This window comes from Lepidochelys kempii, chromosome 5 (genome assembly GCF_965140265.1).
Source record: "Lepidochelys kempii isolate rLepKem1 chromosome 5, rLepKem1.hap2, whole genome shotgun sequence".
NCBI lineage: Eukaryota > Metazoa > Chordata > Testudines > Cheloniidae > Lepidochelys > Lepidochelys kempii.
The window spans coordinates 46,363,493-46,390,242 of NC_133260.1; the positions used below are offsets into that span (position 1 = coordinate 46,363,493).

The following is a 26,750-nucleotide window of genomic DNA, read 5'->3' on the forward strand; positions in this document are numbered from 1 at the left end:
ACTTGAGGTCCTACATTTCATTGTTTTTACAAACAGTTTTAGCATCTGAATATAGCATAGATTCCTGCAGGATTTTCATATAAGGACTATGTGAAGCTCTCCAGGGGATTTTTTTCTGGATTTTAATTAACATAGATGACCTGCTAAATGCTGTTCTAAGCACTGGGTGTTGATATAAGAATTTTTTTTCTTACGTATAGCCTTCTTGAATTACATTTCTCCTTTCATTTTTATTCCATTTTTTTCTTCATATGATAGCAGGGAGGGTTGACATTTTAGCTGTATTTTGTAGTGACATATTTTAATCAAATATAGTTTATCATTACATTCTTTAAGAGACAGATACTAGCTGAGTGAACAGTGTTTCTGAGTTTTTGATCTGATAATTTTAACTTTATCTTCATGAACTAAACTGATCTGATTGACTGCAAAAGGAAAAGAAGTAAAATTTAGAGAATAATCTGCAATGAAATTACAAGGGAGTATAGTGACAGGTTTCAGAGTAGCAGCCGTGTTAGTCTGTATTCACAAAAAGAAAAGGAGTACTAGTGGCACCTTAGAGACGAACCAATTTATTTGAGCATAAGCTTTCGTGAGCTACAGCTCACTTCATCGAATTTATTTGAGCATAAGCTTTCGTGAGCTACAGCTCACTTCATCGGATGCATCCGATGAAGTGAGCTGTAGCTCACGAAAGCTTATGCTCAAATAAATTGGTTAGTCTCTAAGGTGCCACTAGTACTCCTTTTCTTTTTAAGGGAGTATAGTGGTTTTATTCTTATATGGTTGAAAAACTTCTTTAGATATGGCCTATAGTTCAAATTTGTCTTATAAAATATTAAACAAAAGTTTTGAAATATCTGTATGTTTGCTGTGTTCTATATTAGGTACTCTTTCTGAAAAGGAGCCACTTTGGCTGCACACACATTTATTAATATCACATCATTGTTCAGTTATTACTGTTTTCTTTTCAGTAAGATTAAATTATTTTAAAATCACAAGTTAATTAATTGGGCTTTTATATAAATCTACACATACTTAAATTTTTTAAGTCAGTTTCTTGATAAATAGTTTAATTTTATATGTAATTTTCTTCTAGAAAACCCCATGAAAAATAAGGTTTATAAGTCTTTTTGCTCTTATTCAGTAACAGACCATATATCTGTTTCTGTAGATTTCCTAAAGTAGTATTAAAAAAAAAACAAAAAAACTTCTCTTAATGTTTCAGGAATGCTGACTGGAATGAATGAGACATCTGCAACAATCACTGTTGCTCCACAGAATTCCACTCGTCTTGTGTTACTTGAGAAGGTGGTAAAGGCAGCAAACTTGGGTGTTGTTCCATCTGGTCAAGATAACATACACAGGTAAGCTAAGACTGATAAATGCAGTGAAACAAAGTGATTCGGTGTCAATGTGCGTAATCTTACATTTATAGATATAGATATGTGGAGTTCCACTTGAGAATCGTGAGAAAAATAAGAGTCCAAATTCAGAGTTCCAAAAGGCATTTTTTTAATATTTTCTCATAGGTAAGTATGATTGATTTGATTTTTGAGCTTTTCCTTCCTTTTGTGTATCTAAATTTGGTAACCATAAAAGAAGACTAATGTCAAGCTACTTTCTCCGTTCAGATCTACCAATCTGCCTACATCCTGACTTACAACAGTCCTTACTTATCCAGTTCTTGGCTTCCTCTAAAAATATCTGTTTGGTTCAAAATGCAGCAGCCTGTTGCTGATCAGTGGTCAGGAAGATTTTATCATCCATAACCTCATCCAAAGAGACTCCTGACCTGGCCTGCATCACAGGAGAATCTAGCTATTCTCATCCTTCCTGTCTACTTAGGCACCAAAGACCTAGATTAATTAGACTACTCAAAGCCTTTTCTAGTCTAACCTCAAATACAGAAGGGGACACCTAGAGAAAAAGGGTAACATTTTGAAAGTGCCTAAATTATTTTCGAGCCTTGCTCCCAAATGTGACTTAGGCATTTAGGAGCCTAAATCCCATTGACTTTCATTGAAAGTCACTTTTGAAAAATTTTGGTTAAAATTTTCAAAAACCATGCAATGATGTTGGAAATGCCGAAACAAGTCTAACATGTGAATACGCTTAATTTCTAGACCTCTAAACACCAAATGTTTTCTAGGAGACCTCACTGAGATGCTATTTGACATGAATATAACATTCCCAAAATGTAATGTCTGGAAGATTTCCTTATCCACGTTGACAAATATTTCCCAGTATGGCCCAAAACCACCTATCCATGCTTGGCTTTTCACAAGTAATCTCTGCCCTTACCCTCACAGCTAGTCAGTCCCTGGAATTGATTTCTGAACTAGATGAGGATTTAGGAAATGGAAGCTATATATCTTCCTGTTCTGAATTGAACATCCTCCACCAGGTTGAGATCTGACCCCTTCCTGTTTACAGAAAAACATTTCTGTGCATTTCAGAGAAAATCACCCACTTCTGAGAGAGCCTTTCAGAATGTTAGGAACCACTCATTGCACAGAAGACTGATAATCTGATACATTCCTTCCTTTGAGTTCAGCCCATTCATGTAACAGGATGTCTTGGAAGCACTGCAGGAACGTTGTATCATCTGCACTTCCCTGTGGCATTTGATATAGTCAGCCATGGAATGCTGTTTTACCTCAGACACAATGGGATTAGTGGGATAACATTGGATATGTCTACACTGAAGCTGGGAGCAAGCCTCAGGGCCTGGGTAGACAGTCATGCTAGCTTGCTAAAAAAATAGCAGTGTGGACATTGCAACTTGGGCAGCAGCTCAGGCTTTCAAGGCTGCTCAACCCCCTGTTCTGAGCTCCAAGCCACAACATCCACCTGCTATTTTTAGCACGCTAACTCAAATAAGAAGATAAATAACTGCATTAAAGAAGAACCCTCTAGATTGCTTTGTGCAACTGAGGTCATGAGAGAACCGTCAGAAATTGGTTCTTATGCAGACTTCTCATCTGCACTTCTTATCAGCACTTCTCCAAATGGGCAATAATGTAGGTTGCTCCCCATGCTCCAGGAGAATTTCTTGGCAGTTTTATTCCATTTTTTTCATGTATTTTAAGAAACTTGGAGGATTGAAGAGAGTACTAGACTTTAGGGTTCTCAACAGACCATCTATGAACAAGAAATTGCACATGGAGACATGAGCCTCAATCCTCACCAGCATTCATCCAGAGAATTTCCTCATTTGACTTTCAAGAAGTGGAATTGCACTCCCCATCAGATGGAGACATTAAAGGTTCCTCGGGTTTGCTTTCATATCCTTCCACTTCCCTTACAAACCCTTGCTCTTTTAACAACACAAAAGAAGTGTTCACAAAAGTGTGGTTACAGTCATTGCAGACTTTTGTGTACTTAACCAAAAAAAAGTGGGAATGATTTATACTTCTTAAATCAGAAAACTGTGGCCGCCTTGTAATTGGCAAAGTATCATGTAATCTGGCTCAATATCATGCACGTAAAAGGCACCTGAAGTGTCAAGCAGATTGGCTCAAAAAGATGGGTCCACACAGGGAAATGGTCTTTGAACACTACACTTTCATCTGTCCCAAATACAGTAAGAGCTCATCAACCTGTAGGTAGTAGCAGACACAAGAGAGAAATCTATTGCTCAGAGATAAAAGACCACAGGGCCAGATGTGAAGAATACACTGGTCCTGATTCACTGTTCATTTGCTTTGGTTTTATGCTTGTATAATTCCACTGAGGTCAATAGAATTGTCTATTTAAACTGATATAATGGAGTGGAAAATCAAGCCATCCCAAGACTCTCTGATAACTGTATCCCTTCCCCTTCTTCTTCTTCTTCTTTTTCTTCTAGTCTGAGGGCTTGGCTACACTTACATTTTATAGCGCTCTAACTTGCTGGCTCAGGGGTGTGAAAAATCACCGCCCTGAGCGCAGCAAGTCAGAGCACTTTAAAGCACTAGTGTAAACAGGCACCGAACACTCAGAGCTAATCCCCTTGTGGAGATGGATTACCAGGAGCGCTGGGAGAGCTCTCTCTCAGCGCTCGCGTGCAACCACACTCGCACTTCAAAGCGCTGCCGCGGGAGCACTCCCACAACAGCGATTTGAAGTTTCCAGTATAGCTGTGCCCTTAGTCTCATGTGTTTGGGGTCAGATCTTCAAGTCTGTCGTCTCCATTCCAGTCTGTCTTGAAGCAGTTCCTCAGAAACTCCGCAGCTAATCAAATCCTATTGTATGATCCATCCATCTAATTTTGAGTCTTCCTGCCCTTCACTTACCCTCCACTTGTAAGTTAAACACCCTGTTTCCTATATATTCTTCTAGTCTTTTTTTTTCATATGCCCAAACCATCTAAGACTGGATTCCCTCAACTTTTCTGTAATTGATACCACCTTCATACTTCCTATAATTCGTTTGTTCCAAATATGGTCCATCCTTGTAACTCCAAGCATGCATTTTAACATTTTCATTTCCACTGTATTCAAGATCTGCTCCTGTCTCTTCCTAATGGTACGTCTTCACTACCCACCTGCTCGGTGAGTAGCGATCAATCTATCGGGGATCGATTTATTGCGTCTTCTCTAGACGCGATAAATCGATCCCCGAATCGACACGTATACTCCACCTCGGCAGGAGGAGTAAGTGGAGTCGACAGGGGAGCCGCCGCGGTTGACTTGCTGCTGTGAGGACGGCCAGGTAACTGGAACTAAGATACTTCGACTTCAGCTATTCAAATTGCGTAGCGGAAGTTGCATATCTTAGTTCAAACCCCTCCCCCCCACCCAGTGTAGCCCAGGCCTAAGTGCCCAGCATTTGGTGCCATACAAAAGTATATTACTTCTCCTCCAAGCCCTGAAACCCCTTCTGATCAAGTAGTATGTATGTTTAAAGCAAAATAGTCCAGTCTGGTATTAATTTCCTCAATCTTGTGGCCATCTGAGCTCTACTGCAAATTGATGTGGCTAGGAACTCAGTTGTGATAGAACTTCCATCTTTAGAGGATTTACTCACACAGGGCCTGATCACTGAGTGAAATGAAAAACCTGAACCTACCAGAGTGGATGCTGAACAGAGTTAGATGAGTTGAGATAGCTATTCAGACAGTTATCACACACAGCTCTCCTTGAATCTAGCAAAGAATCCACATTCAGTGACATCAAATGATTGCATGAGGTGGCTTAGAAAAGAACAATGACTACAATGTCATCTACGTATTTTCTGTTGTGAAATTCTTTCAGGATGACCTGACCACGGGCCAACACTCTGAAAGGACACATGGCAGCAATAAGGTCAGTCCTCTGGTTTGAGATGGAAAAGGTCATTATCTGCTCAACCCAATGTAGCTGGATTGCCTTGTTGGAGATCATGAAACCACAAACTTTTTATTGTTCTTAATCTGTTGTTTCATGGTCTGTTACAGCTTTTGAAACAATGAGCTCAATGTCCATCTCATTCCTAACTGTTCAAGTGGTCTTTGTAATGGTCACCTCTTCTTCCCAGACAGCATCTGAACTTAGAAGCCTTGTTAGTAGAGATTTGTTATCTCATATTCCATTACAACACTATGGCCCTAAGGACACTAGTCAACTGTGCAGCCAAACAAGTCTTCAACAGGAATCGCAATATCCTCCTCCCAGCATTTTGCCCAGATCCAAAACACAAAAATGCCACTATTGCATACTTACCTTTCTTACAACTTTAACATCTGTAGTGATAGCTGAGAGTCCTGAAGCTTAATCTTAAAAAGAAAAAACAGTATAGGAAGTCAAATTCTGTTCCTGAATTTTCACCCAAATCAAAGAAGAAGGGCCCTGACTATGATGCCATTTCTACCTACATCAAAAATATATTGGGGACACATGTAATTAAGTAGGATTAGGAGTATGTTATAGCAGATGAGTATTGAAGTCCTATGTATTGGCTGAAGAAAGTGGAAGAATAGCAATCTGGTCCAATATACACATTTTCATAAAATACTAAAAAATGGAACCCTACAGTATCCACATTGATTCTTCAGTAGCCTTCCTCTGTCCTCCTGTACTTCAGTCTAATATGCTGACTGTGCTCATCCCTCCTTATCGTTTCACTGCCTGTCATGTGCCAGATGTGGTGAATGAGCAGACTGTCTCTCAGAGGAAAGTGAGTTTTGGGTTACTATACAATTTCTGTTTTCAGAGAAGGATGATGTCTGCTGATCAATAATCTTCCCACCCCTTTAGTATGGGGACAGTTGAATTGGGGTGTATCTTTTGTGTATGTGTATTTGTGGATGTATTCAAGATCAGTCTCAAGGATATAGCTGGGAAATTGCTTCTCTGTGTGAATAGCACTTTCCAGTTTTTAGTAACTTTGGAAAAAAAACTCTGGCCTAAAGTTGGTATGCAAGTCCCATCAGCTCAAGGCTCAGTATATATAACTGCTCCAGCCCCTTCCAAACAATCAGTAAGAGGGGACGTGACCCACATACTGAGGATAAGCAGAGAAGAGAAATTGATGGGCATATTTGTAACTATTCCATGTTAACTCATTGGAACCCAAATCTGTGTTCCTGCTGGTTAACCAATGAGGTCTTCCTTATAAATCAAAGAATACTGAGGCAGAGCAATAGAAGACTTTCTGAAGACCCACTGTGCCCTGCTTCAGTCCAGCAGCCTCTTCTGAATCTTTGGCCTCCAGATGGTCCTGGCATGGGAGCTCAAGGGAAGTGAAAACTTCCTCTTGCAATGGCTACTATGAAGCAGTTGCTAGAATTGTTCTGCTTCCATGGCTTCTTAATTGTGGGATACAGACACCTCCTTCTACTCTTCTCAGAAGCTGCACTGAGTAACCAGGTAAGTATATTTATAATAGACATAGGATGTACATTTTGCTTCCTAATTTTCTAGTAAAGTCTAGATAAAGGATTAAGTGCCCTAGGCTAAACACTTAACTATTCCAACTGGTTCTTACTGGATTGATGAAGGACTGATACATCAGACCTTATTCTTCAGTTGTAAACCTAGTGGAACATTGAAAGTGAAGTCCTACTTTCCCTATAAATTTCTGCTCTGGCCTTTTAATGGTAGGAGACCAGAGTTGTAAATAGAACATTACATCAATCCCAATGTCCATTTCAGCTTTAAAACTTTTGGAAACCTGAAAGAGTAGGGTTTTTTATACTTTTGTAATACTTGATTTATGATAGTAATAGTGACTTTCAGAAAAAATTTTTTCCAGGTTGTTAATAACCGACTAGGTTAAACCTCAGGCCTTCTACACCTCCAGCTAGTAATAAAATGCCAGAAAATGTCCTCCCTGTTGGTCAGTATTTCTTAAGTAAATATTTCTTTCCCTAACTCAAGAGAGAAGTAGAATGTTTTAGTAGAAATGTATGCTTTTTAGAAATATTCAGAGGCTATAGCTGGAAGGTGTTGCCAATTTACCTAACCAAGTGTTTATCATTCCAGTAAATTAGACTTTCTCATTGGTAATAAAAGGTCTATATATTGAAAAGTGCTGATACAGTTTTCAGGTATCATTAGCATTCAAAGATTTTGATTAATAGGTATGAAATACTTTGAGTAAACATCTTTGTATAACATCAGTCCTTGAAAATCTTTTAATTCCTTAGATATGTTGTTGAATACAAGGAGCTAGAGTTTTTGTTATAGGGTTAGGTTTTTTTAATTAACTTTGCGGAAATCTGCATTTTCTTAATCTTAAAAGTGTATGTGAAAGCTATTTAGATCTTAAGTTAATCAAGATAGATTGTTCTATCCTAGCTTATTTGCTGTCCACTAGAGGACAGCACTGCTTTTGTATCTGAATGCATTAAAGTGCAGAATATGTGCGGCATTTTCTTTGAGAAAACAAACAGCGACCTCTGAGTCAATTGTTTAAACAAAAAGCATTTAACATTTGCAAAGCTAACCAAATGAGAGCTTTTTTTTATCTAAAAGATTTGATCATTTTTATTTGTTTACTTTGTGTAAGACAAACTGTTTTCTGTGATTAAATACCCTTTTGCAAAAGGAAATTTATAGCCTGTTTTCAAAAATGGAAAGTACATAATTCTCAAACACTTATCATGTTAAATGCTTGATTCCCTAAGAACAGAAGAATACAGAGAATAGAACAGATGCGAGAACAAAACAGGTTAACTATTGTATGTTAGTGGTGAGATGGTGGTGTATTGATCCAACTTCTTAACCAATCCAAGTTTTGCAAAGCAGACTTGGGTTCTCAGGCCTTAGATGCTGAGTAGGTTACTGAGCTGATGATAGATATTTGATGGAGGAGTTTGAAAGTGGATGTAGCACCCTCACTGACCATTACATGGAGCAGTTGTAGTAATTAGGAGATAAGTCTTACGGGCTCATTGGCACATTTGACTTTCACAGGGATACAGTGAGATTGCTGAGTAGCAGCTGAGGCCAGGCTATTGGAATCTATTTTTGACAGAAAAAATTAGCATGCTAAAAATGCTACAGTACATACCTGGTCATAGTTTATCCATAAAATAAAATGTTTTTCATTAAACCCCTAAATGTTTAATATGTTCAAATCAAATTATATTGTGATGATAGAAATAAGTGTGTTGAAAATTTTAAGGAAACTTTTTAGTTCAATAAAGTTGTTTTTCAAGATAGTGTCATGCTATCTGAACAGTGAAGAAGAGATATCAACGTTATTATACAACTATTTCTATGATGTAAATGCTCTTTAATCTACTTTTCTCTGCTTTTAATAATTTAATTGATGCCAGGGAAGTATTTTCTGAGATTAAAATAATTAGTTTTAAAAATAAAAAAATGATTCTTCACTCTTTTCTTGTGAATGTTTTACTATTTTCTATTTTCAATATGTTTGAGATTACAAGCTTTGGTCACCCCCGTATCAGAACCATATAGGCATATACTGTTAAATCTGTCCCCAGTATATCTTTATTCAAGTTCTAAAGTTTCTATGACAGCTAAACAGTATAAATATCCAGTATTTTACCATTTTTGAGATCCTTAGGTAATTACAAAGTCAAACTTATATATAAATACAGTATTAACCAAAGTAAATCAAAACTTCAGAGTACTGATATTACAGAATTGTATAATTATTTATTCTTGATAACACATAGGAAAATAGTGCTTCATAGCTGTTAACTCTGGTATTTGGAAGTAGAAGACTAATTTATACCAGTATTTCTTACATACATTCATTGTGCAACTTCATTACACATTTGTCAACTTTGGACTAATTATTTTTGTACAGCTAGGGCAGGGCATTGCATCTTGTGATCGTCTTTCTTACTAATAGGATTCTGTCTGCTTCAGCAGGCAGTAATTGAAGGCTTCATGTACAGGATAGAAAAAAAAAAAAAAGTTTTAGCCTGAGTGGGCCATTGTCACTGTTTCTGATAACCAGCAGAACAGAAAGCAGGAGAAAACTGAACTTAGAATAGAACGATCAGAGACCAGGAAGACTGTCCCTGAGAAGAGAAAGTATGTCTTAGTACTGTTGAATTAACTATAGCAAATCCTTGTTTTGTTGTAAACAAACATTGTTTGTTAATGTTCTGCTAGAAATTAACTAATTGTTTTGCATAAATATTGATTATTTAAGAGCAGGTATTGAGAGTAAATTACCGTTTTTTTGCAATGTATCTGGTAACTAAGAATTTCTGTAATTTTTTTCAGTACTTGGACCATGAATTTTAGTCATTTTTTGTTTACAGAAACAGAAAATACTTCAGTTTTTATGTACGGTGGTTATCATTAAAAAGTCAGCATTTGGCAAATGCTATCGTTCTGTAATATCTAAGATACTCAGTTTTCCCTTATATTTGAAATAGTAAAGAACTATATTTCACACATCACTGTTGACAAATGTTGATTTCAATTAAAAAATGGTGATCAAATGCTTTTTTTTTCTCCCCCAAAAATTGCACACACAAAATAAACTTTTTGAAAAATGCAATAAGTTTAAACTGACACTCTCAAGATTAATGGACAGGCTTATTTGCCTTACCTTTTCTTTTTCTTTTTGTTTAACCTGCTGAGAAAGATTTGTTTTTTTGCACATGTATAACATCCTCCTCTGCCTTCCAAAGTGCTTTTTCTAAATGGAAAAAAAAAAAATACCCATAGCCCAGTATATGTGACTAATGCTATAACTGACACACCACCAGTATGCGTATGCCATAGGGAGAAATATTCGGACAGGAAAACTTTCATTTTCAAGTTTCCAATCTGGTTGATACAGACAGTGGGGTGAGCGATAAATTAAAAAAGAAAAATAACTAGATGATGATGTGGAAATCATCTTAAATATACTGTTTAACTATATAAAACAATTATCACAGATATCGTGGTTTTGTAACTACTGGTAAAAGTTGTTTTTTTCTTTTTTAATGGCAAACATGGTACTTGTACTCATTTACTCTTCATATTTTTCCAGGTCTATTGGTGTGCTACCCTCTATCACAGCAGGCCCATTCTAATAACTGTAACGTTCCACACCTCATGTTGTCCCACTGAAGGTCTTTTCTGCCTCTACAAACAACTACCATTTTCAATTTAAACTTTATAGATACAACAGTGTAGTTTTCCAAGGATTATTTTGAAGCCACGCTGAAGTCTCATGTCATAATAAATGGAATAGCTTCCTGCATTTATGTTAGTGTACTCTGGTAGAAAAAATAGGGATAAAAACTGACATTGTGAGACGAAAAAATGATCCATAACTTCCTATAAAGAGTAAACGTACTTTACATAAGTGATTTATTTTCATTACTGAACGATATTGAATGGTTTTCTCATATCTAAAAATCTAGTTGATCAGATCACAATTTTGTTAAAATCCTAGTGGATTGATTATCTTAAGTGTAAAACATCCGATAAGACTTCTTCTCTTTATCCTAATAATCAGATGGTCCTCAAATAATCCTACTGTAACAACCACTACTTTAAAATATCTGAATAATTGACACAAGTGGTCATACTGATGATCTTGTATCTAAACATCAGCTACCTTATCATTTCAGAACTGAGTTTAACTTTAGAAAGGTACATACCTTTTGAATATGTTTTTACTATAGCTAATTTTTGCAATTTAATGATCTTGTGGATTTTAGGGAACAGACTTTGCTTTCCGCAGCCCCAAACAGTTTTACAGTTTAACTAGCTCTTTCTTTAACAGTGAAATAAGTCAAATGATTTTCCATTAGATGTCTGCTTTCAATAAGTGTTTCCAAATCAGTGTCCAATAGAACAGACATTTAGTAAATATTGTAATTGCATACACACTAATAGTTTAATAGTGAAATAGTGAAATAACGCATATGTAGTTTCTGCAACAAATACACAGACTCATGATTTTATTAGAGAATTTTTATTCATAATGCTTATCCCCTACCTAGTGTTTTAAATGGCACGTATAAAACTGTCTGAACAAGACTGACCTCTGTTGAGGCTTTGGGCTCCATTTGCTTTATCATAACATTGACTTTATATCACTTTCAGTTTTTAATTGAAAAGGGGTAAAAAGAGCCTTGGGGCTATGAAACACTGCAGGAACTCCAGCTACAGAGCTTTTTATGTGTACATTCAGACATAATCTGCTTCTGTGTAGTCCCAAGACACAAGTGTTAAGTAAATAAAGAGACTAATAAGACTATTGTTTACTTAATTATCACCCTGTCAAAATCAGCATGAGAAATACCGAAATTTACATTGTGAAGCAAATAGTCAAGATGACAGACAAAACTAAGTAGTTAATTTTTAAGGTGGTAGTTTTGTAGTTAGGAAAAAGCAAGCTTTTCCTATTGGAGGAAGACCGGGTTAGAATGCATCTATAACCTGGACAAAAGAACTATACTGACCTGTGATAGGAAACTTTTGAGAAATGACTTGTGTCCTAAAGTAGAAAATGTGTTATGAGATTTTGAGGTGCTTAAATATAATTTTTTAAAAAAATTACATGTCATTTAAAGAGAATCTGCTTCCTTCTTAAGTAGCTAATATTTTAATTAAGTCTGGAGTGAAGTTTTTTGAGTATCTCCTGATAAACTCCCTCTTTTATGTTGATGCTAATTAAAGAGCTCCCTAAGGACTTCAGTAGGCGCTTTGCAAGGCCTACGCTAATTGTTAGACATGAGACACTCACCAGTTGGTTTGCTCTTGAATAGCTGACAGCGTGCTGTCAGCACAGCAGTTTTATTTTTATGTATTGTGAGCTGTTGTCAGGGCTAACTGGGTCCTATTGTGGCTGAAGTTGTTGCGCAAATTGAGGCAGATGGCTCTGATTCAGACACGTGTCATTCAGAAAGGGGAGAGGGGATTGGCCCTGCAAAGTGGGGTCACAGTAGGTCACAGACCTGCTCTACACTTGTTAGTGTTTTCAAAAGCCCATGTGCAGCAACTTTGTTGTTCTCAAATATAACACACACACACACACACACAAAGTGTGGTACACTCCTTGTGGAAAATGGAAGACTCGGCTGTTGCCATCCTTTTCCTTCCTGTCTCTGGGGCCTGGCTGTGCATGCAGAATGAATTAACAGGATTGACAGAAGTTCATTGTGTCTAAAATGGCTTTTCAGTCAATTGCAGTGCTTAAAAGGCTAGTTTTGCTTTTAATTCCATGTAATTAGTGGGTTCTTTATGTCTTGGAATTTAATAATGGAGCATTAGATCTCACCCTTTTTTTTTTTTTTTTTTAACAGTATTTAGTCAATAGAAAAGTGTCAAATGTTCTGGAGATAAAAAATTAAGGGGAGACGATCTGGTGTTTCAGAAAGATTTGTTTGTTACATAACATCATTTCATATCATATTGGGTATTATGTTTGAGTAATTTAAGTTGAATTAATTCATCACTTGGCATGCAGAGAAAACATTTTCAAAAGGCTACATTTTAACAATTTAGAAAATGCATAACATCATCAGCATCGTTTTAGTATTGGATTTAGTTATTTTGGTATAAAATACTGAAGATTATCCTTTAACTATTAATACAGTTTGTGCATAATGGAATACTTTCTTCCAATTGAAGTACTGTGTGTTAATACACAAAATTAGAATCTAAACAATAATTTTCCTTTAAAGGGACTTCCTTGTCCATAATACAAAACAAAAAATCATGCACTAAATCTTTGTGTCCATATTAGATAATAAAATCTAAATAAAGCTATTTGTGCAGCACTGCACAAATCCTTTTTCTCAGGAATTTGTAGGAGGATTTAGGGGTTGTCCCCTGTCCTGAATTAAATGGAAAAAGTTTTGAAATTTAAACTAATTTAACTTTAGAAAGAATATATGACCAACTTTTGGCTTTATATGAACGCCTTCATGGTGTGTTTGTTTTTTCCTTCAGGTTTGCAGCTAAAACTGTGCACAGTGGGTCACTGATGCTAGTCACAGTGGAGCTGAAGGAAGGCTCTACAGCACAGCTCATCATAAACACTGAGAAACCGGTGATTGGTTCTGTTCTACTGCGGGAGCTGAAGCCTGTCCTGTCCCAGGGGTAACCTGCTTACATCTGGACTTCAGAATCTGGCACACAACAAAAGTGCCTGGCATCCACTACTGCTGCCTTTCATTTATAATAATAGCCCTTCCATCTGGCAGTGGGAGAAGAATACACTCTTGACATTCTTGTCTCCTGCTTTAGAATGCTAGTGTGTATCTATCATGTATGCAAGGTTTTTTTTCCTGCTTGCTAACTAAAGAACATATATTTTACTGTCATTTAGCTACACTCTTAAAAGTATTTCCCAGTTGTTCTGTCCTGGTACTTCCCCTCTCTTTCCTCCCACTCCCCCCTCCACTTTTTCCTGATGTAAAAGATAACTATTTGATAATAAAGTTTGGGGGAAATCAGCTTGCCTGAGAAGTGAACTAAAATGGAAGAGAGAGACTCCAGCAGAATCTACAAGGTACACAGTATAGGATGGATTTATTGTATGAGACGTGTAAAAGGACAATAGACTTACTGGAGAATGTCACTGTCCAATGAAGCTGCTTGTAAGCTTGAACTCATACATGTTGTTATAAACAGTCGTTTCCAGCTACTGCCATATTGTCAAATATTTCTAAATGTTAAGATTCCAGTAAAGTACTGTTATGAATGGACTCTTTTCTCTTTTGTTTTATAGGGAACTGACTCTCTGCATCACTAGGGATACATAAATCTTACCCATTTGAAGTAAATATCATGTGAGGGTTGCATAATGCCTGAATTTTTTAGCAGAGGAGTCTACAGGGGATTGGGCAGGGAGAAATTCATCCCCCTCATCTACGTTCAGCAAGGAGGACTGCTGTGCAGCCCTCACCCCACTGTACCCACCAATCTGCTGCCTATGGGCTGGAATATAGTGTTTTAGCACCTTCATGTTCTTGTTACTTGAGACACTAGGTCATTATAATTGTGGACCAATTATCCAGTTTATCCCTAAAGAGGCTTTCAACCGCAGTTTATATGGGTCCACTGCAAAGAAGATTTCCAGGATACACAGAGGGTCTGCAGGCAATTCTGCACAGTAGCACTTAAGCGGGACTTAGTTTGTAATGTGGGCCTTGTGCTAGCTTTCTACAGAGGTGAATTTCATTCACAGAGACTGCTTTGCTTTGCTATGTACTGTAAATTATTTTAAAATTACAAATGGACACCTCACCTAAACGGGACCAAAATGTAGCTCCAAAAACATGCAAATTTTATTAGCAGTTTTCAGAAGTATTATATTAGCCTCTTTCACAATATTAGACTTGATAAAAGCATTATTTAGTTTTCAGTAGCACCCAAAATGCACACAGTGCTTTTCAAATAAGGGACCAACAGTCTATGCTATTACCCAACTTTTTTTTAATCTAGGTGTATATTATGTTCTTTGAGTGATTGCACAATATCCATTCCACGTCAGGTGTGTGCCCAGTGCACTGCTGTCGGAGATTTTTCCCTCAGTGGTACCCATCGGGACAGTACATGCACTGTCTGCTGCCTTGCACTGCTATGCAGTAGTATAAAGGGCAGAGCTACCCCCAACGCCCGCCCCCAGTTCTTTCTTACCGCCCATGACAGTTGTTGGAGCCTGTTGTCTTGCCTTCGCATGTTTTTCTCCCCTTTATCTATTTTTTGTACATCGTTGGTGTCCATTTAACCTTAATTTTAGTGTTAGATAGTTTTTAGTATTAAGTTCCCTTTTAATGTGCTTATGCACTTCAGTTTTCTTTGTGGGGTTTCATTACTGGTATTGGGGCTGTGACGCTGTCTGGAGTGACTCACAACCATACCTCAGGGAAGACTGTCAAAAACAGGGCACACAACCCAAACTGGTGGTGAGTTCTATAATTAGATTTCACCAAGCCAGTGACAAATCTGATCTTCTGGATCACTGTAACAGTCTTAACAAGGAGTCACGGACAGATCCCTTAGACTCTCCAGTCTATCTTGCCACCCAGACAAACAGGACTTAGTGATAAGTGGTCACCTGCACCAAAAATCACACCACATTCAGGTTGCTTCCAGTTCCAAGAGACCAATCATTTACTTCAGATCAGTTGGGTACCCTAGATCCTATACCACATGCAACACCTGTAGCCAATCCTGTAATAAACTACCTAAAGGCTTATTAACGAGAAAAAGAGACAATTAGAGGTTAAAGCAAAGAAACATATATACACACCAATGAGTTACCATCTAAATCCTAAGAGTGACAGAACTGTAGTGATGTGTCTACTCAAAGTGTCTTTCAGGGCAGATACAGGAGGGATCTCTGGCTTTAGGTTAGAGTCTCTGGCCCTTCAAAGTTCAAACAGCCAAAGAGATGCAGTGTCTTCTTGTCAGGGATTTTTATTCCCTTCTCCCAGAGTTCAAGATGATGGGATGAGTTCACGTGCACATCTCTTCTTCACAGGTGGGGGTGGGTGGGAAGCAATCAACCGTCTTTTGTCCTCTGATGTTCCACAATGGTTTGTCTGTTGTCTATGGGCCTTTTTTTTGTTGTTGTTGTTGGGCGGGAGATAACACCTCCTGTGGCAAACTAGTATTTCATACTTGGTAATGTTTCTCTCCTCACTGGTGCAGGGTTGTTTACAGATTATTCAAAGCAAACACTTAAAATATTGTCTTATAAATGGGATATAGATATTATAAGGAGATTAATACATGCAGCAACATACAAGCATTTCATAGAGTATAAATACATTCTTATAAGACTAATGCCTATTTTGAGCAAAACTAACGTACAGGTGATGAGGGTTGGTCTCCAGCTACGAGTTGTCAGTTCTTAGGTAATGGCTGCAGCCTGGGCAAGAGCTGGCATCTGGCCTGCCAGTATCATCATCATGCCTTGGTCACTGGACTCTGAGCCCTGTCTTTGCTGTAAAAAGCCAGTGCCAGTGATCCATGCTCCCGTTGCCTGAAGTGTCTCAGTGAATCACATCAGGGATCACTTTCAGATTTGTTGAGACTTTAAACCAAGGACCAAGAAAGACAGGAAGGCCAGACTGAAGTTTCTACTGATGAAGGCCACTCTGCAGCCATTCTTAGAGTCTTTCCACTTCAGTGAGGAGTGCTCCTGCTATGTTGGCTGAGTCCCAGCACTGGTTGCCCTCCACGGTACCAAGAAAGACATGTCAGACCTCCAAGGAAACATCCAGGAGAGATTTCAGAGGAGCAGCCGTGTTAGTCTGTATTCACAAAAAGAAAAGGAGGACTTGTGGCACCTTAGAGACTAACCAATTTATTTGAGCATAAGCTTTGGTGAGCTACAGCTCACTTCATCGGATGCATTCAGTGGAAAAACTGAATGCATCCGATGAAGTGAGCTGTAGCTCACCAAAGCTTATGCTCAAATAAATTGGTTAGTCTCTAAGGTGCCACAAGTACTCCTTTTTATCCAGGAGAGAGAGATCCCTGGTACCAAAGACAGCAGCCATTCAGACAAAGGTATTCGAATACACTTGAAGTTGAGGCACTCACTGAGACAGTCTTCTACTCAGGGAGGTCTGTTGATTCTGGCACCAGCACAGGCATGGTCAATACTAGCTTCTGAAGCAGCACCTTAAACCTCAGTGGTGCCATCCAGATTGACCCACCAGCAGCTGTTGACTCCAGAAGCTTATGTAATGGCAAGAAACTTATTATGCATCTTGGTACCAGTATCAGTACTGTCAGCACCTTCAGTCATCTGAGTGTCTGAACATACAGTGCTGTCTAGGGGGAAACAGGCAATGATTTCTCTAGTGCCATCATCTCTGTGGGGGAAAGGGTTTTCTGTGTAGGGTTTCAATAGTGATACACAAAACACCAGGTGAATCTTCAGAAAGTGGGGTAGCTGGAGTTGAAAAGTGACTGGATTAACCTGTCACAGGATTTTAAAAGGGCTAAGGAACTGAAAGTTCAGCTTGTGACCAAGTCTGTCTGTGTGGAGAAGCTCTGTGGAGAGCCATACCTCCTGGCCTACTGTGCAGGTGGGGTCTTACTGTCAATGCTGGTCTGAATACTGCTTATAATCTACTCTTGCCTTTTCCATATACTTCTTCCTGGGCCCAACAAATCTGCTGCACCAGATCTGAGGTGGCTGGGTTGGAAGAGGACACAGGTAATTGTGGGTGGAATTTGGGGTGGTACCCATAATTGGGGGGCGAGAAAGGGGCTTTGACCCCTAGAGGCATGGTCTGCATTGTTGTAGGCAAAGCCCACGTAAGGGAGAAGTGAGGACCAATCTTCCTGGTGATGAATAATATAGCATTATAGACATTGCTGGAGAATTTGGTTGGTTCTTTCAGCCTGGCCGTTGGTCTGGGGGTGGTAAGCAGAGGAAAGATGTGTGGACTCCCAGCAGGCACAGGACCTTGCACCAGAACCAGGCCATGAACTGAGACCCCTAATTGGAGGTGATGTACTCTGGAAGGCTGTGGAGGTGGACTACTTGGATATTCCGTAGCTGGGCTGTCTCTTCTGCAGAGGGGGGAGGCCTGTGCAAGGGATGAAGTGAACCAGTTTGGTAAAGTGGTCCACTACCACCAAAATTGTCATAAATTTGTTGGACTCCCATAATTCTACAATAAAATCTATGGCAATGGCGGCCCCTGGTCAAGATGGAGGAGACCGCAGGACGTTGGTAAGGGCACAAACACACAGGAGACGATGAACAATTGTATGGTTGGGGGTATCCAGGGGCCACCAAAAGGAGTGGGATATTAGTCTTTGGGTCTTGATGCACCCCAAGAGTCCTGCTAGGGGGAAATCGTGGTATAGTTGCAGAACTGCCACCATTCCACACAGACACGGTCCCTTACATGCATGATCCCTTCCTGGAAGTCATGTGGTTGCCTGTTAATAGCTTGTTCGTTAGGCAGTATTTCTGAGCCAGAGGTGGAGCGTATAAATCTGAGTATATCCTGGTGACAAGCTGCACTGAGGAAGTCGCAGGATTGAGAATGAGGATTGGTTCCTGGCTGGGGCCTCATGGATTGGTATTGTATCTTTAGGACAGGGCATCCACCTTGCCAGTTTTAGATCTGGGGTGGTATGTGATAATGAAATTGAATCATGAGAAGAATAGCGCTCACTGAAGATGCCTGCTGTTGGTTTAAGGCTTTCACCATATAGAGATATTCCAGGTTTTTATGGTCAGTGAATACTTGGACCATGTGATGAGCTCCTTTCAGGTAGTGATGCCATTCTGCAAAGGCAATTTTTATCTCCAGGAGTTCCTTGTTCAGTATTTCATAGTTCAGCTCTGTGGGGTGAGCTTCCTTGTGTAATAAGCACATGAGTGTAACACTTGTTTGAGACCAAGTTGCAGAGAAAGGACAGTCCTGGTCGCTGCACTGGAAGCCTCAGCTTCTACAGTGAAGGCTTATGTGACATTGGGGTGAGCCAATATGGATGCCATAGTACAGATGAATTTCAGCTGACAGAATGCATGCTGGGCCTCAGGAGACCAATGGAATTGGGCATTTTTCCAGAGGAGAGTGGTGGGAGTCTCAAGTTGTTTTGAAAAATTCAGACTAAATCATCAATAGAAATTGGCAAATCCCAGAAATCATTGCAGGTCACATACAGTGTGTGAAGTCAGCCAATCTTGGATGGCTTGAACCTTGCATGGGTCCATCTTGATCCCTTCTGGGGATAAAGTGAAGCCCAAGAACTCTGTGGAGACCTGATTGAAGGCACAATTCTCGAGCTTAGTTTAAAGGCCTTGCTGCCACAGTTTTCCAGGAGTGTTTAGACATGAGCAGTATGCTGTTCATGGTAGTTGAAAATCAATATGTCACCTAGGTAGACTACTACAGACTGGTCCAACTTGGTGAGTATATGGGCAGCCCCCAAGCAGTCCAGCAACTCGGGAATCAGGGGTACCTGATTCCTGATAGTTGTCTGATTTAATGAGCCGTAGTCCATATGGTGCTGGAGACGGCCATCTTTCTTATTGACAAACAGGACAAGTGTGCCAGCTGGCGAAATCGATTGCAAGTAAACCCATGGGCTAGATTCTCCTGGAGGTATTCTTGGAGCATTATCAGCACAGGTTCTGACATGGCATAAATTTGTCCAAAGGGTATTTTGTCTCCTGGCTGCAACTCTATTGGGCAGTCCTAGTCCCGATGTGAAGGTAGGGTTTCTGCATTCTTCTTTTCAAAGAACATCTGCATAGTCTTGGTATTTTGAGGGAAGTTTAGCTGTAACTTCAGTGGAAGGTCCTGCCTGGATAGCCACCCCCACCTAAGTCTCACGAGAATGCTGGAACAGGATCTACTGATTTCCCACAGTGCTGCTGACAAAACTCTGATCGGAAACAGATTTCCTGTGCTTGCCACCAAATGAGCAGGTTGTGGAGGGCCAGCCAGGAGGTACCGAGGATCAGGGGAAAGTGTGGAGAATGGATCATGCCAAATTATAACATTTCTATGTGCCCCTGAATCTCAGCCTCCTGGGTAGTTGTTTTCTCTGTTATGTGTACCAGAAGACAAGGGGGGAACCATCAATAGTCTCTAAAAGGTCAGGAGTGGACTTGTGTTGCAGGGAAATCTGCAAGATCGGGGCTGTTGCTGTGTCTATGAAGCAATCGGCTGCACCCAAGTTAGTGAGGGCTGGTAGGATGGGATTTTGCCAGGGGTGCCCCAGGTATGTGCAACTGGACTGACACCTGCAATTGGGGAGCCTTCCAGGTGTGTTCCAGTCAGTACCGGAGTGTGGGGGAGCGCTTCTCCTTGATTCCTTTGAGTTTATAGGCTATGCTGAGATGGTGTGACTTGATTCACTACTGGGGAAGCAAAAATGGTGTGGGTGTCATCATTCCTTCTCTGTGGGGGTGAGCCGTCGACAGCCCACATACACCTGCACTGGCTCGGTTGGAGGCAGTGGTGAAAAAGTCACAGTACCTGGGTTGGGGCATTGCCAATCCCCCTTTTTCCTCCCTTCATTTCTGTAGCCAATTGTCTATATGGATGGTGAGATCCACAAGAGCATCCAGATTTGCAGGTGTCTAACCAGGCAAATTCATCTTTAATTTCTTTTTGCAGGCACCACCGGAACTAGTACATCTGTGCTGCCTTGTTCCAGTTTGTATCAGCTGTGAGGCGGTGGAATTGTGAGACATAGGAGGTCATGGTGTCCTACCCCTGTCGGAGCTTCCTTAGGGTAGCCTCTGCCATTTGAGTTCTATGTGGGTCATCAAATAATACCAACATGGCTTGGAGGAGGACCTCTCAGTTTGACAGTATTGGGATGTTGCACTAGATGGGCCTCCCCTTTCTTGGAGTACATCCCCAGACAGCAGGCTGATGATCAGGCTCACTTTTGCACGATTAGCAGTATAGGACTGATGATACATCATGAACAGGAGGTGGCACTGGTTTATAAAACCCCTGAATTGCTAGTGATTAACATCAAACTGTTCCTGCAGCTGTATTGGGGAACAAGATTGCACAATCAGTGTCTGGAGTGCAGCATTTTCAGCATGCAACTGCATGACTTTCTCCTGCAATAGCTGGTTCTCCAAGGTCAGCTGGATTACCTGGTCCTGCAGGGCTTGGTTGCCTTCCTGAAGGCAGGCAGCCCTTTCTAGCATGTCCAGTCTCCCAAGGGGTTAGGTTAGCCAGGTCCATTCTGCTGGAACCAGGCCCATTCCTGTAGCCTAAGTGATTCATGAAAACTGTCATGACCGGTGTGTGGGCGGTCGGAACAGGAGTCAGGAAGCGGACCAGATCAGATATAAGGAGGTCATAATCCAAAACAAGCCAGAGGGCAAAACCAAGAGTCAGGTGGTAGGCAGGGTCAGATTACCAGGAGATAAGGAGCACGTATTGCAAGGGAGGCAGTCTGAAGCAAGGAGATCCCAGTTGCAAGGACAACTTTCTGTTCCTGTTCTTAGTTTATATAGAAGCTGTGAGCCGATCAGGACCCCCAGCATTCTGCCAATCAGATTCCGGGTTGGAGTCCTCTCTCATGGTTCAGCTTCTATTCTGGCAACTGCTAGCAGCTTGCTGATTGCCAGGTTGGAACTTACTAGCACCTCAGAGCCCTGTGGACAGAGGACAGAGCCCCCGTGGTCCCTGATACAGGCAAAAGGATAACACTCCAGTACTCTCCCCATTAAAGTACCAGAGGAGGCTACACCTCAGCCAATTTTGGCTTTGTCATCTTCACCAGATGAAGCAGTGGTTTCAGAAGTTTCTTCACTCTCACCTGAGGATTAAAAGGCCCATCAAGAACGTTTAAAGAGAGTGGGTGCCACCTTGGGCATCCAAGTGGAAAAGGTTCACAAGTCGTCCCATAGGCTTATTGACAATTTAAGCTATAGTAGGACCTTCTCAGGTAGCACTTCCAAATAATGAAGTTGTCCTGGAGCTCACAAAGGTTCTGTGGCAGACTCTGCCATCCTTCCTCTACATCAAAGCAAGGTGAGTGCCAACATTATGTACACTCTCCGAGATTCAATCATTTCTACACGCACCCCCCTCTGGGGTCTCTGGTGGTCTCAGCTGCCTATTGAAGAGAGACTCCACACTTTGGATGTCAGGAGAGCATTCGTGTTCTACTTCAACTGAACCACACAGCTTACGTCAGCCTCCCAATTGCTTGTGGCAGCTGCAGGCAGGATGAAGGGGCTCCCGGTATCTTCTCAAAGGATCTCATCATATTGGATATCCCCTTGTATATGCTTGAGTTGTGACTTGGCCAATGTAGTTCCACAAGCAGAAGAAGAAACAATTAGTAACCTGCTCCATAACTGTTCTTGAAGATGCATTGCACATGTCCATTCCACAATCCCCTCTATATTAGTCTTTCTGTCTGTAAGAAGGAACTGAGGGGGGGTCTGGGCGGTTCTACCCTTTATGCCACTGCGCAGAAACACGAGGCAGCAGAGGCACATATGCTGCCCTGACCAGTACCGCTGAAGGAAAAATCAACAGTGCACTGGGTGTGCACACTCCTGAAGTGGAATGGATATGTGCAACACATCTCGAAGAACAACAATTATGGAACAGGTTAGTAATTGTTTCTTCTAAAGACCTTATCTTGCAATAAGATTTTTTTGGAAATATAATTATCCTAATGTGATATGAAAGTCATTATAATTATCTCTTGAATTCATATAAGTGAAAAGAATTTGCAGTAGAAAATATTAATATCTCAATAAAGAAAATGTAGTACTATGCAGTTCAATGTTGACTACTGATTCTTGATGTCAAGAGTAAAATTGAGAACATACTATGGTAAAAATGCAGAATACTTTGAGAGAGAGAGAGAGAGGACAAATTGGGAGGACCCTTGAAAGTTTCAGCCAAATAGGCAGTTGCAGTGAACAGAGCAAATAGGAACGGTTCATTGTGCTGCTAAGGGAATACAGTATAAATCAAAGGAGAGGGTATTATTGCTATATAACTCACAGGTTATACCTCACTCTAGAGGACTGTATACACTCATAATGGTGTCACTCAGAAGCACCACTATAATTAAGGATCTTTGGCATTTTCATTATTAATCCTATTTTTCTGGGCTTTGTAACTTGGATTTTTTTTCAGATCAATATCTGGTTGAAATTTGATATACATATTGTAAATCCAGATGACTTTTTTCAATTTGACTATCCCAATTGGTAGTTTGGGGGAAGGTGTTTTGTGTAGGACAACTGTTTACAGTTTAAAATACTTTTGTGTGTATTAAAATGTAAACCTTTTCAGGCATTTCATCCATACTGTAAACTAAGCTTTATGTATTAAATATATATTTTTATCATATTAAAGAAGCCAGTTAGTATGAAAGCCTGCTACTTATCATAATATTTTTGGTTATTTTCTTCCATATTTCTCATAATTTGTGAGGCAAAATTACAGGTTATTAGATATGCAGCAGATGAGCACTAGTCAGTGGAAGCTTAATTTTTTTGTACTAATTTTTTAAAATGTATGAAACTATATTAATTTAACAACAAGGATATGATATGACCCATCTAATGTTGAATTCTGAATTTCCTTTCTTTTGTGTGTGTATTACAGAGCACATACGTAACATTATCTGCTATTCTAAGACACAGTCTGTGACGTTGCACTCTATATGATTTTATAAAAATATACTAATGAATGTGAATATAATGTAACTGGGATATGTTTCATGCAAAACGTCTCTTGTAAGGAATCATTACAAAGCTTATAATCTACTGAATGTGTTCATCCTATTTTTATGAATGTATCACTCTTGTATCTGAAACTATAAATATGAAATATAACTCTGAGGGACTATTGTAGTTATGCAAACTGTGAGCCATTAATGGTGGTTTGGAATCTTAGTTTTTTTGTTAGTCTCTAAGGTGCCACAAGTCCTCCTTTTCTTTTTGCAGATACAGACTAACATGGCTGCTACTGTGAAACCTGGAATCTTAGTGGCTCCCATTAACCAGGATAATTGATAGTAAATGGCTCTGTTTTACTTGTAAGTCTTCCTGTATACCTGTGGGCTGGCAAGTGGGTAATGAAGTCTTACAGTGACATGTGATATCACTTGAACTGGAATCCATCTTTAACCTGGTACTTTTCCATTGAGAAGGAGGGGTGGTAACCCAGAGGGACAAAGGATTCCCACCTTATGCAAAAGATATATAAGTGGCTGGCACAGAACTAATGAGGCGGTGGCCATCATGAGAAATCCCCTAGCTACCACCTGAGCTGGAACAGGGGCTGTACCAGGGGAAAGGATTGTGCCCAGACTAGGAAGGCGTTCAGTCTATGAAAGAAACTTATTGAAACATCTCCGCGTGTGAGATTTTATCTATATTCAGTTTTATTACTGTACTAGACTTAGACTTGCATGTTTTATTTTATTTTGCTTGGTAATTCACTTTGTTCTGTCTGTTACTACTTGGAACCACTTAAATCCTATTTTCTGTATTTAATAAAATCACTTTTTACTTATTAATTAACCCAGAGGATGTATTAATACCTGGAGGGGGGGCAAACAGCTGTGCATATCTCTACATCAGTGTTATAGAGGGTGAGCAATTTATGAGTTTACCCTGTATAAGCTTTATACAGGGTAAAATAGATTCATTTGGGGTTTGGACCCCACTGGGAGTTGAGCATCTGAGTGTTAAAGACAGGAACACTTCTTAAGCTGCTTTCAGTTAAGTCTGCAGCTTTGGGGCATGTGGTTCAGACCCGGGGTCTGTGTTGGAGCAGACTGGCGTGTCTGGCTCAACAAGACAGGGTGCTGGAGTCCCAAGCTGGCAGGGAAAGCAGGGGCAGAAGTAGTCTTGGCATATCAGTTGGCAGCCCCAAGGGGATTTCTGTGATCCAACCGGTCAGTCAAATGTACAATCCTCTTAAAAGGGTAACCAGTGAGGCACAGCCAAAGTGTTAGGTCTCTGAGACTGGATAAGGCGGCTAAGAGAGAGGACTGAGGCGGTTTAGTTTTTACTTTATTATGCATGGTGCATCAGTGAGGTAGTTTGTTTAAAAATATGAAGGAGACCAAACTGAACCTGGCAAGCCATATTCGTTGAACTGTTTGGATACTGGAAACTTAATGAAAAAGTGCGGCTCAAACTGTGTTCCCACAATCATGGGTGGGAAAAGAGTGAACAGTTGAATTTAACTACAGTTTTATTTACCTTGCTTATTTCAGTTATGCCCAAGGGTAGGTAGTTTTAGAAACCTAATTTTGGGAGAGGTATGCTTGCCCCTTTCCATTCCCTCTATGATTATTCAAAGGGGCTCCAAGGTTATGATCAAGTACACCGAAGGCATGTGAATTGGCACTGGTTATTGATACGTAGAAATGCATGAGCAGCCCAAACCTCATGCCAAGAGATCTGATGTGCACCCACTCTGTTTTCTAGTACTCGTCCTCAAATTCGGGAGAGAAAAGAATCCTCCACCTTTAGCTACAGCATGAATTGGAAGGAACAAACACTGTGGCCTCACCAGTGGGTTTTAAATTTAAACTAGTTTATATTATCCTCTGTCAAAGACTGTGCACCACAGATTCAACTAGTAAGTACTTAGCTGGTCTCCCCAGTTGCAAATTTTTGAGGGAAATGACTTGTGCTGCATGTACACGTTCTTCGGGTGCTGGTCCCTACATGTATTCCACACATGGTTACACAGGTACACATTCCGCCTGAGACCAGAAAACCTTGCAAGTAGTGTCCATTGGTTTGCCCCTGCACCCTGGATCCCCTGGTGTTCAGCACTAGGGATATAAGGGGTGGTGTGGACCGACCACCTCTCCTGTTCCTTCTGACCACCACACCGCCTGAGTTGGAATCCTCTCTGTCTGGAGTTATCCTCGCATTGTCTGCATCTTTGTAAATATTATTGTATATAGTGTTAGTGTTTTTATCATTTTATATTATTGTATATAGTTAGTATAGCTAGGTTTTCCCCACCCTGGGGACCCTATCCATCCCCCCCTTTCAGGAGTAGGGCTGTGCTCAGAATTCCAGGATTTAAAACGGTCTCCCGTGTCATGCCCCTGCTCCTTCTCAGACAACTACCAGTGCTGCCTTTTCTGCCTTGGGGAGGCACATATCTCCACCAAGTATCTGTCACTCCTTGCCACCCCGGACCCAACAGAGAAGAGAGTGCCGAATGAGGAAGCACCTCGTGGAGAGAACCATGAGACCCCAGTCAGATCCAGCCTGGGAGCCCCCACCTGACTATTGGCCACAGTCCTCGAGCAGTGCGCCTTCAGGCACGAGCTCTGGAGCAGAGTCCAGATCAGATAAACTTAAAAAACCTGTTGTCTCAGACTTCTCATGAGAGTAAGGAGTATTCTCACAAGGATAAAAACAGCTTGAAAGCCTGTTGCTAGGAGATGGATCCCCTCAGCTCTTTGCAAGTCAGGTGAGTCTGCGCACAGGTCCCAAGAACTTAGCTCTGCCTAAGCTTCCCAAGCATGAAAGGAAAGGAAAGCATGCAGGAGCAAGGACCAGTGGTGCTGACACAGGTGCTTACCATGACCTTTAGCAAGCCAAAGGACTGCCAATACTGACTAAGAGCTTCATAGAATATCTGAGTTGGAAGGGACCTCAGGAGGTCATCTAGTCCAATCCCCTGCTCAAAGCAGGACCAATCCCCAATTTTTTCCCCAGATCCTTAAATGGCCCCCTCAAAGATTGAACTCACAACCCTGGGTTTAGCAGACCAATGCTCAAACCACTGAGCTATCCCTCCCCCGCTTCAGACCAGACTCTCTCTCTCCAACAGTACCAGCCCAGCCCCATAAGGATTTGCCAGCCACTCAGTCTATCACAGCACCTGATACAGTAGAACA

The 26,750-nt window shown here is 40.4% G+C and overlaps 1 protein-coding gene across 6 annotated transcripts in view; it reads left to right on the forward strand.

Annotated features, from left to right (window-relative positions):
* The window catches only part of AP3B1 (adaptor related protein complex 3 subunit beta 1), a 346,462-nt gene extending 332,361 nt beyond the window's left edge, over positions 1 to 14,101 (forward strand). For 5 of the 6 annotated variants that reach the window (XM_073344162.1, XM_073344165.1, XM_073344161.1 and 2 more), the window contains 2 exons: positions 1,229 to 1,367; positions 13,344 to 14,101. In XM_073344162.1, coding sequence (XP_073200263.1) covers positions 1,229 to 1,367; positions 13,344 to 13,497 — 293 coding nt within the window. In that variant the 3' untranslated portion in view covers positions 13,498 to 14,101. Of the gene's footprint in view, positions 1 to 1,228; positions 1,368 to 13,343 lie in introns of those variants that run through there. The other variant, XM_073344164.1, reaches the window with a different exon arrangement.
* Positions 14,102 to 26,750: the final 12,649 nt, after the last annotated feature.